Consider the following 12,003-nt stretch of genomic DNA (forward strand, 5'->3'; position numbering starts at 1 on the left):
GAAAAGAGGAAACTGCAAATTCTCGCATTGAATCCACCTGAAACAGGTCGTATTTGACTCTTTTGCTTGTCCCCTCACTTTAATGATTAATTAATTTGTTGTTTATCTTCATATGAATTGATTAATTGACTAAAATTTTCAGCAGTAACAAAGAAAAATCTTCTGCATATCATCATTTGAGATCAGATTACTGAATAACTACAGTTGAATACCAGCTGACAGCTACATCAAAATCCTTTTTTTCCAGATAAAAGAAAACCAACTCACAGTTCTGACATCTAGCTGCAGTAGAGAGATTTTGTCCCATTACCTCCAGTATATAGCTATGGATACATAGCGCAGTGGAAACTCCCGACGCTTCCATTTTCACACTGATTATATGTATAGAGTCAATACCTGAGAGACACTGAAGTGTTTTCTCAACCTCCCACATACTAATAAACAAGAATATGTAGAAAAGATATATATATATATATATATATATATATATATATATATATATATATATATATATATTTGCGTTTGGTGAATTGCCCAGGCCTCATTCAACAGCTAGTGCACTCCTTTCTGCCTCAGCAAGCCATTATCAGCATGAAAAGGTGAAGGAAATGTGTTGTCATGGCTACATGGCTTGCCATTAATGTACTCTGAATAACATCTTTGTATCTCCCTCCTTTGTCTCAGTGTTGTTTTTTCACATTTTCCTCCAGCAGACCTGCCTGTTCTTCCAGCTTCTCTTCATACCTGACTTGAGAGGGCAGTGCACTCTACATAACTCTAGAGAGCGACCCACCCAGGATCCTCAAAAGGGTATTCATTCCTCTTCAAGCGTTACGTCAGAGCAGGTTATGATGCTGGTGCAAGCGGAAAGAATTGTTCCATGCCGTATTAGCATACAAGTTGTCCCTGCTGTGAAGTCAGCCATGGTTGGCTGGTGGGTGGAGGAGGAGGGAGGGGTGAGAGTGGCGAGGATTCTCCTTCGATGACGCAGAAACCCTGCAAGGTCTATTTTTAAACATATTGAAGTGTGCAACACCCTTTTGTTACCGCAACCTTCAGCTGCACCTTCAAACCAAAACAAATAGAAATGGAGAGGCAGAGCAGGAGAGAGAAAGAGCAACAATACATTGGACTCTTTCCTCTTTTCGCAGGCTTATAGTGCCGCAATGAAATATGGATTATGACTCCATATTGCTGAGATGTGGTGCATCAATGCTGAGATGTGGTGCAGGTTGAATGATTGTCTGGCTTGGAATAAGAATAGGGTCGAATGGATGATCCCCCACTAAAATGAGTTGGCAGCACTTGAAAGCAGCAATTGACTGAGGTTCTGTCCTGGCCAAACACAGCACAGCCTGTATTCATTAAAGTCTCAGCTCTGGGTTTATCAACGAATAACACAGACTGGATGGAGCTTTTTTATATCCTCTTTATCTTCTCTCCTCTCTGGTCTTTTTTCTTTCAGTGAAGTGAAATGCTGAGCTTCCTTGAATTGCAGATGTGCTTCCTGCTCGTGTGGCGGTATCTTTGGCCCACGAGCCTCTGAAATGTCACCACCAGACTGTACATGCCAAACTCAATAACCAGTAACAGGTGCTGTCTTCACTTTCTAACATTAATGGCAGCAGCAGCTCTGATCACAGGCTTAGTATAGAAGTGTGAGTGTTGATCAAGGTCAAAACCCTAGCAACACCAATTGACTGTGACAGAATGGAAAAAAGTGCCATATTCTTCATGTTTCATCTCTGGCCTACTGATCTAAAATCCTCATCTGGTATCAGCTATGATCCAAAAAATGCCGAACCTCCCTCCCGGCACATCCCTTTGTTCCCTGGCATTGTGCTGAAATACTTGGATCCATCTGTCCTTGCTGGAAGCCTTGTAATTCACACCATTGTGTTAAAATACAGTTCAAATGTATCATCTGCACTTTGGAATGACTCACTCTGGCTTGCCCTTTGTCTTATAAACACTGTGTTTACAGCCGTTATCAGCCATTTCGATATTCAAACTGTGGCTTAAAGTATGTTTGTTGGAACAAAGGAAAAAGTCAGCCAGTGTTTCAGGATAATTTCTTTTAATTGCAGCCTGTTTCATCTTATTGTTTAAAAGAGAAATAAGAGAGATTATCTCATCTCATTAGCATTTGCTCTCATATGTTCTCAAAAAGCTACAATTGGATTTATTTGGTTTGACTTCTGCTGTTTGAAATTTCTAGTATGTCTTTGTCATTTCCAGCTCTGCAATTTCATGAGACTGAAATCCATCCATTATCTATACACATTTAATCCTCAATAGGGTCACGGGGGGCTGGAATCTATCCCAGCTGACTTAGGGTGAAGGCAGCGGACACCTTGGACAGGTCACCAATCTATCACAATGCTACACATGCAGACAAACAAGCACACTCCCATTCACACCTACAGACAAGTCAGCATCGTCAGTTAACCTAAGCATGTTATGGACTGTGGGAAGAAGCTGGAGAACCCAGAGAAAACTCACATATGCACAGGGAGAACATAGAAACTCCATGCAGAAAGATCCCAAGCCGGGATGCGAACCGGGGATCTTCTAGCTGTAAGTCACCAAAATGTAAGAAGATACAAATATCCTAAACTATATTCATGCACTTTTTTCTTTGTTGTTGAGAGTTTGGAGCTAATAGAAGATTTGAAGATTGATATTGCTTTTATGTGTATGTGCACGATAGTAACAAAGATACTGATGCCATCGCTAACTTAGTGCATCAAGATTACAGCTAGTCTGGCCGTGTCCAAATCCACCTACAAATACATCATACTTAATAACACCTTCTGTCTCATTACTTTGACTTGTGAAAAAAAAAAAAAAAAAAAAACATCATTCTGTGCAATGTTAATTAGTTACCATTAGAGGTGCTAGTAGCCTATTTTGGTACCTTTAGATGCTGACTGTTTCTCTCTGTTTTCAGCTTTTCTAAGTTAAGCTAACTAGTTGCTGGTTTCTAAATGTCAACATATGGTTAAATTTCACCTTTTTTTTAAATTCAAATTACCACACTAGCTAGCATTACTAGCTGTCGTCATGCTGGTGGACGAATCTGTTGATAGCCATTTTGCCAAGCTTATTCACCCACTAGCTCCCTGTTAGCTTGCATTCAGACACCCACAACGACATCAATTTCTCATCGAATTCCCGGTAAGAAAGCGAATGAATTTTTGTTTAAATGTCAAAAATTCCTTTCAGTTTCAACATAGCATTTTCACATTGAAGTATTTATAAAAATTTCTGCTATTCCCATCTATCTCATCCCTACTCTCACCCCTATCTGTCAAGGCAGATGGCCGCCTAGCTCTGTCAAAAGAGTTTTATTTCTTCCCCTTTAAAGAGGGTTTTTTTTTCTTTATTTTTGGTTACTTCCCATTGTTGCAGACTGCTTGCCTTTAGGGAATTCAAAGGGAACTTTGTTTTGTTGGGTCTTCCTCTCACTATGTTAAGTGCTATGACATACACTACTGTTCAAAAGTTTGGGGTCACTAAGATAATTTTATGTTTTCCATGAAAACTCACACTTTTATTCATGTGCTAAAGGATTTCTAATCATCAATTAGCCTTTCAAAACCATTAGCTAACACAGTGTACAATTAGAACACAGGAGTGATGGTTGCTGGAAATGTTCGTCTGTACCCCTATGTAGATATTCCATTAAAAATTGACCATTTCCAGCTAGAATAGTCATTTACCCCATTAACAATGTCTAGACTGTATTACCAATTAATTTAATGTTATCGTCATCGAAAAAAATGCATTTCTTTCAAAAATAAGTACCCCAAACTTTGAACAGTAATGTATGTTGAGAATTTGTTCTACATAAATAAAATTTAATTGAACTGATTACATTTCTGTTATTTTAACATTTCTGTGCTTCCTTAAGTGTTCTTTGAATGTGGAATTCATATTCCCTTCAAACAGAGCGTTCCCCTTGACTGAGAAACACCCTTGAAAACAAACACAAGTCCTACATGTTGAGCGTACAACACTGCTGGGCGAACGAGAGATGCAGCATGATGAGGACCTGTGAGTAATAAGTGCAGCTCATGTCAGGAATGTATCTGTGTGAAGCAGAGGGAGAGCAAACTGTGGAACAGACAAGATGGAGTCACAGCAAGGCAACACCCCGCACCCTGGGAGTCACCCAGCTGGTGTGACACCAGACCATCTGTGGGCCTGTTTATAACAGAGACCTGAGGTGGTCATGTGGAACTGTCTGTGTGTGTGAATATGTGTGTGTTGTTTATATTGTTTTCCACTCAAGCTGCTGAGCTTGAGAGATTCAATACCTATTAAAAAACAACTGTTTGAGCTGTGGACCAAAAATAGTTTCTCTGGTACAGCTCAACTTAGTAAACTGCAGCAGAATGCAAAATGGACTTGGACTTTGCATAGTTTAGAGTTCCAGAAATAACAAACTGACTGGATATGGAGATTCAAATACTTACTGATCATTACACACTCACTTCAATACAGGCCAGAGTCTAAGTGTGTTGACAATCAACCAAAACTGGTGTGTCATTGGACAAGAAAGCAGTTAAAAAGCAAAGAGCAGAGCATCTCTTTACACAAAAGCACTGACATTACTCACAACATGAACTGAGAATGTCTTAAATGCAACTGTGTCTCACAAGGGTGGAATCACAACTCGCTAAAATCGCTTTTCCCTCTAATCCTGCACGAGCTACTCCCCCTGAGCCCCGCAGGAATTAATTTGCAACGCCGGGGATTCTGAGCAATTTATTTGCCACAGCAATCTAAACTGAGATTTGGATTTCATTACCGCAGAAACAGAATTCAGAAACAGACATACAGTATACCTCCAGGACTATTCCAGTGTTTTAGCTTCGTGTCAGGCTGCTGCAACCAGCACAGGGCTGTCATGGTTGTCCACACCTACTGCACATGGTCACACAGAAATGTAGCAGCAGAAGTAACAAAGCACATGAAGAAAAAATTAGAGGAAAAAACAGAAATGTAGAAATTTTTGCAAATTTATTTAAAAAAAAATACTGAAATGTCACATGGTCATAAGTATTCAGACCCTTTGCAGCGACATTCATATTTAACTCACATGCTGTCCATTTCTTCTGATCCTCCTCGAGATGGTTCTGCTTCTTTATTGGAGTCCAGCTGTGTTTAATTAAACTGATTGGACTTGATTAGGAAAGGCATACACCTGTCTATATAAGACCTTACAGCTCACAGTGCATGTCAGAGCAAATGAGAATCATGAGGTCGAAGGAACTGCCCAAGGAGCTCAGAGACAGAATTGTGGCAAGGCACAGATCTGGCCAAGGTTACAAAAGAATTTCTGCAGCACTCAAGGTTCCTAAGAGCACAGTGGCCTCCATAATCCTCAAATGGAAGAAGTCTGGGACCACCACAACTCTTCGTAGACCTGGCCGTCCAGCCAAACTGAGCAATGGTGGGAGAAGAGCCTTGGTGAGAGGTAAAGAAGAACCCAAAGATCACTGTGGCTGAGCTCCAGAGATGCAGTCGGGAGATAGGAGAAAGTTCCACAAAGTCAACTATCACTGCAGCCCTCCACCAGTCGGGGCTTTATGGCAGAGTGGCCCAATGGAAGCCTCTCCTCAGTGCAAGACACATGAAAGCCCGCATAGAGTTTGCCAAAAAACACATGGACTCCCAGACTATGAGAAATAAGATTCTCTGGTCTGATGAGACCAAGATTGAACTTTTTGGTGTTAATTCTAAGCGGTATGTGTGGAGAAAACCAGGCACTGCTCATCACCTGCCCAATACAATCCCTGCAGTGAAACATGGTGGTGGGAGCATCATGTTGTGGGGGTGTTTTTCAGCTGCAGGGACAGGACGACTGGTTGCAACTGAAGGAAGGATGAATGCGGCCAAGTACAGAGATATCCTGGAGGAAAACCTCTTCCAGATTGCTCAGGACCTCAGACTAGGCCGAAGGTTCACCTTTCAACAGGCCAATGACCCTAAGCACACAGCTAAAATAACAAAGGAGTAGCTTCAGAACAACCCTGTGACCGTTCTTGACTGGTCCAGCCAGAGCCCTGACCTAAACCCAATTGAGCATCTCTGGAGAGACCTCAAAATGGCTGTCCACCAATGTTCACCATCCAACCTGACAGAACTGGAGAGGATCTGCAAGGAAGAATGGCAGAGGATCCTCAAATCCAGGTGTGAAAAACTTGTTGCGTCATCCCCAAGAAGACTCATGGTTGTACTAGCTGAAAAAGGTGCTTCTACTCAATACTGAGCACAGGGTCTGAATACTTATGACCATGTGATATTTCAGTTTTTCTTTTTTAATAAATTTGCAAAAATTTCTACATTTCTGTTTTTTTTCTGTCAAGATGGGGTGCTGAGTGTACATTAATGAGAAATAAAATGAACTTTTTTGATTTTGGCAAATCGCTGCAATGACACAGAGAGTGAAAAATTTCAAGGGGTCTGAATACTTTCCGTACCCACTGTATTTCTCAGAAGATAGATGAGTATAGGGGAGCTCCCAAAAATACTTTTTTTCTCAACTCCTAAAATGTATCTCTCCCTTGTAGAAACCCAGTCCCTGACTGTAGGACCACTGGAATAAACTACCAGAGAGTATTAAATATTAGAGCTGTCAGTGCCAATGTACAATGTGAGTACCATGAAGTGTTATGTTGGAGTGTTGTTGCACTGGAAATAAAACACTGCTACTGAAACTTAAAAGCAGCATTACAAAACACACACAACGAAAAGAAAAATTGCATAACAGTGCTATAAAGGGCACTGACACTGTATCAGTCTCAGGAGCTTTAGGAACTCAGCTGGGATAAATGTAGTCATCGACGAGCATCTAAAACAGGCTTGTGTGTGTTTAAGTGGCTAAGTTTGCTCAGCCTTAATAACACTAGTGTGTACATAAGTCTTTGACAAGAGGGGGAGGTGTCCTTTAAAAAAAAAAAAAAAAACACACACACTACTTTTCTCCTCAGACCTTTGAGTCACGCTGAATTGCAAATACGATCATCTTGGGTGAGCTAAACTTTGGTATATGTTTTCCTTCTTGACACTGAAGCTCTAAGAGGTTGCTCCTTTTTCAGAAACTGCAACACATACCTGACTTAAACAAAGATGGGATGGATGAGGATTTATATTTATGTGATAGTTCATTCTAGTAAAACAGGCGACAAATAACTCTCCGCCTACCATCGTAGCTGTGATGATGAAACATTAACTGCTGCTTTCAAGCTCTAAACGGACCCAAAGTTTACAGAACATGAGCTCCAGGCTGTGCAGACTGCGCACTTAATATTAACTTTAAGTGGCCCACAGTATACGGAGTGACAGCTCCTTGTATGAGACGATTACCATTAATAATCCATTGGCAAAGTCTGCTGCTGGTCACACATTAAAATGCTCCAATAAATAAACCAGTCGGCTTCCCACTTATGTTCAACTGTAGTTTATTTTATTAAAAAGACCAGGGTGCAAATATGAAATTAAAAAAAATAAAGACAAGCATATAATTTTTAAGCATTTAATACAAACTTAACAATATAAACTATTTCAGTCCCTCTTGACATGTAAGACACTGACTCAAAATACTTTGTTATACCGTTTTTTTTTTTTATCAAGTATTGCACAATGTAGGTACAAAATTAATATTCATACGATTACATTTTGTCCATAGAATAGCAAAATCTTTTTAACCTCTTAACAGAAAATACAATTCATCTTTCAGAAAAAGCAAATATTCCTACACTTGAATTCCACCACTAAGGAATACTCTGTACACAGTCTTTAGAATATTTGATGTGTTTTTTTAAAGATGATTTCTTTAACAATTATCTTTAAAAAAAAGAAAAAATAAGGAAAAGCTGCTGCAGCCATCACAGATCACTGGAGTAGTAAAAAGATATAAATGCAACACCATGTCATAGAAACAATATATACTCTGATATCTTACAAACTTTGTACTAAATTAAATTATACAATTAGAAAAAGACCAAGTAACCCCACTTAGTAGTGCCAATTCATAAAAATCAGCCTTGTCTTACCACCTGTAAAATACTGTAAGAGGCCAAAACTTGAAGCTTGTATATTTTTTCTATTTTTGGAGTATTTTCTCAACATAGTAAAAAAATTTTGTGCTTGGTTGGCAAAAAGGAAAAAGAAAAACAATGATGCATGTTGAATTGAAGTAATCAAGCTTGGATGTGTTTGTACAAGCTTTTAGTAGAAACAAACTCAAGGGGGCACAGTAAAAACACCCTTGGGCACATGCGCTTCACTGACTAGACACAATATCCTTAAGTCCAGTTTCTAAGTGTGCGTTTTGTTTTTCCTTCTCTTTGAGCCACCATCATTCATAAATAACATCTTGATGATGAGTTCAGTTAGCCATGACTGGCTGGAATTGCTGGTTAGAATACTGCATGTTGCTCAGACCGAAGTTGAGGCCATCCATAAGGGACTTGTCGTTGAGGCTTCCGTAGGCTGCAAACATGTCAAAGGCATTGTTGTACTGCAGTGGGCCAAGCCCCAGGGAGCCCTCCCCAGGGAAAACTGCTCCGGGGCTGGACTGGCCCTGGAGGCTGGGGAATACAAACTCCTTGGCGTTGGGAGACAGAGCAGAGGCCTTCTGTTGCTGTTGCTGCTGTTGCTGCTGCTGCTGCTGCCCCAGGCCCAGCCCGTACAATGAGTGCATGGAGGTGGAGATGGCTTTCTGCTTCAGTAGGGTGTTGACATTCAGACCCAGGTTACTGGTAGGGGAAGTGCGGGCCACCTTGCTGCTACTGCCGCTGTTGCCGTTGTTACCGCGGCCGCTGCTCTTCATTTTAGTGGAGCCGAATTTGGTGGCGGCAAAGGTGGCAGTGGTGAAGGTTAAGGGCTGGGTGGAACGTGGCATGAAGGATGGGCTCACAGCAGCAGACTGCCCGAATGGAGGGGAGGGGGAGCTGGACTCTGAGGAAGCCCCAACAGGGTCGCTGATTGGCATGAAGACCTGGGCCTCAGGATTAAAGCTGTTCTTGATCTCTTTGTCCAGCTCTGAACCATTCTCATTGTTATCATCCACATAAAGCACTTTGACCGGTCCCTTCTCCCCAATCTGGTAGGAAACCTCAAATGGGTCAATCCACACGCTAAGGTCCTGAGGGAGATTATTTCGGACGTCTTCAATGTCCAGCCCACTCTCTTTGGCTGCCTGTTCCACCACAGGGTCCACCTTCTCCCCTACATGGATGCACCTGAACCCAGATCCTTTGTATGGCTTATCCGGATACCAGTGACCTTCATATTTTTTCTTCAGCTGCCTCTCGAGCTCTTCTCCAAAGATATTCACACGTCGTCGAGGGAGTTTGTTGTATAAATAGGAAATAATAAAGTTGAGTGCTACTTGAATTTCAAGCTGCATAGCTGCTTCAGTGGCGAGGGTGATTCTTTTATCGTCACAGCGTTGCTTTTTCTGAGTGTTGCAAAAACCTCCAAGGCAGTCGTGATCAGTGTAATGAAAAAACTCTGAGTGCTTGTTGCCAAATTGAATATCCTTCCTGCAGCAGAGTTAGGTTCAGGATCCTGAAATGGAAAGAATAGGAAAACATTAGGAACCTGCAGCTGTTAATGGTTAGTATACAGGACAGCTATGATTAGTAAATCTGATCAACAACAGCATCAATATCAATATTTTTAGCAAACATTATTTTCTTCATCATTTTTTGAAGTATTTTTTCGTTTCAAAAAGGTTGTTCTGCAATACCCTAATGTATGCATCATGACGTCAGTTGTTATTGGCTCCGGTCATTGGTTGGGTGCACGCAGTGTTTTAGAAAACAGCAGTGGGCAGAAATTTACAACTTTGGTTCAGGGGAAAAGTTGCCAAAGATCCGAGGGCTCAAAAGTATGGAAGTACTATAAATTCTTACAGAACAAACAGGTGGTTTGTACACTAAGCAAAGTTTTGATGGCAAATCACAGCAGCACTAGCGCAATACACAAACACCTGAAGAGGAAACACAGCGACCCTGTTCTTACAATCTTGTAGTTGTCAAATGCACTCAAAATTGTAAATCTTTCTACGTGCTACCTTACAGTTTCTATCTAATACATGTTTGAGACAATATTTAGTTTAAATATTGGCTTATTCTACTTCACTGTCAGTGTCTGTTTGTATATGATGTGCTTGTCGGGGCATGTACTGCTTCCTTATCTGACAACTGTTTTACTGCTGCTATTATTTTAAGCACTTTTGAGTAACCTTCGTGTACAGTTTGCTTTGTGAGATGGCATATAGTTTGCCAAATAAAATGCAATTAAAAGAGATGATCAATTAGATTTTCGGAAGAAAACAGTCTTTTAGATTAACCAATAGCTTATTTGACAAGAAAAAAACAAGTAGTTTGTAGCAGCCCTAGTAAGATATCCCCCATAACACACCTTTATGATGGATGACATTTCGTCCAGTGCTGTGTATTCACTCCCCCTCTACACAGCAGTGCTGTATCTCAGCTGTACAACATCAACAGCTATAAATAAACACATGCCACTGACTCAGAGACGGTGTCAGCAGTGTGTGTTCCCCAGCGGTCTAGTGTGACAGCAACCATGGCTGACCTCTGCGGAGGGCGGTGGGTCTGATGGCAGGTGTCAATAGCTACAAGGATTTTCGATTGCCTCATATTGGCACGGGACACATTTAGACAAAACCCCTGCGTCGAAGTCCGGGGTTTATTATCATCCAACCAGGCTGTTCTAGTGCTTTTCCGTGCACCGACCGAGCTATACAGTAGGTAGAGGGGCACGTACAAGCTTGCGACGAGAATTGCTGTTACATAATCATCATTCAAAGTCTAACCACTACCATAAAGCCCTCTCGACAACAGACACCGGGTTCATTACATGATGACACGGACATTAAAACACAAAAACGCCTTCCCTCCTGGCCACAGTCAGCTTTGACATTGCCGACCTGCTAGCATTAGCTGCAAACTTAATGAAGGGTGTGAACAGAAATCGTGCAAGCTAGCTATCTGGATGCGAGCTACTGTCAATGTTTAACCGGTTATCAGTGTTACCTCCCGGTGACATCGTGTGTAGCAAGCTAAACATATACGGAGAGCAAACACCAAGTTAGGAAACATCGCTGTTGACGGAGACAGAAAAAGAAATTTCGTTTTAACCTAAACTGACGACCACCTTCGACAACAGCAAGCTACGTAGCATTTTAATTAGCCCAGTTACTACAGCCAGAAATTCGACAATAACACCGTCGTTCTAATCACACCGTCGAGTGTCAGTTTAGAAGTAAAGAAGAAAATGATCCAGAAATGTTTAAGTGTCTGAGAAATTACTGTTATGGCGACGTCACCTTAGTATTTACTTACATGGAAATTCACAGCAGGTCCTTCTTGTACAACAGAGTCCGCTCCAGGAAACACTTGCACAGCCTCTAGTATAGCTTTCTAAAGGAAATACAAAATGTTGTGACGTCTCTATAAGTGCTCCAGGCGATTTAGCTCCTGTGGGGTATAGTTGAAATCCGATTCACAGGTTACCAAGCTAACTCCCCACAGCCTGGGAGTTTTTACAACTCTGTCCTTTAAAACTTGGGCTGCTTTGTTTTTATAGTAGTCTTCCGCCACGGACATGGAGGAGGTGGTGATGCGGCTCACAGAGGTCAACACCCAGTAACGCGTTCCTATTGGTCCAACCCTGCTTCGTCACCAACCAGCACCACAGCTGCTGCTGTGATTGGATGATTCTGTGCTCAATCAACCGCATGGTTCTATTTACGGTAGTGGTTTGCCTTTCATGTGCTCTGGACTACTTTATTAGTGCAAATTTGATCGAAAATACATATTAAAAACCTGGGAGCACAAGGGGATTCATTAAACACCATCTAAAATAAATCAAGCACCAGTCTGGTCGAAGAATTAGAGACTGTCATATCTGTACATGTCTCTTTAATGTGATCATTTCCTCTTCAAGGTCCTCTGTGCT

At 41.3% G+C, this 12,003-nt stretch overlaps 1 protein-coding gene across 1 annotated transcript; it reads right to left on the reverse strand.

The window, feature by feature from the left end:
• Positions 1-7,452: 7,452 nt before the first annotated feature.
• On the reverse strand, positions 7,453-11,621 carry LOC110945944 (protein Tob1-like). Its single transcript, XM_022187509.2, has 2 exons — positions 11,388-11,621; positions 7,453-9,582 (listed from the first exon to the last, which is right to left on the reverse strand). Exon 2 carries the CDS (start codon positions 9,419-9,421, stop codon positions 8,399-8,401), a length of 1,023 nt encoding a protein of 340 aa, XP_022043201.1. The 5' UTR covers positions 9,422-9,582; positions 11,388-11,621; the 3' UTR covers positions 7,453-8,398.
• Between the last annotated feature and the right edge of the window lie 382 nt (positions 11,622-12,003).

This window comes from Acanthochromis polyacanthus, chromosome 19 (genome assembly GCF_021347895.1).
Source record: "Acanthochromis polyacanthus isolate Apoly-LR-REF ecotype Palm Island chromosome 19, KAUST_Apoly_ChrSc, whole genome shotgun sequence".
Taxonomy (NCBI): domain Eukaryota; kingdom Metazoa; phylum Chordata; class Actinopteri; family Pomacentridae; genus Acanthochromis; species Acanthochromis polyacanthus.

Coding starts and splice junctions, on each gene's coding strand:
- LOC110945944 (XM_022187509.2), bottom strand. CDS start 9,421: ATGCAGCTTGAAATTCAAGTAGCACTCAACTTTATTATTTCCTATTTA.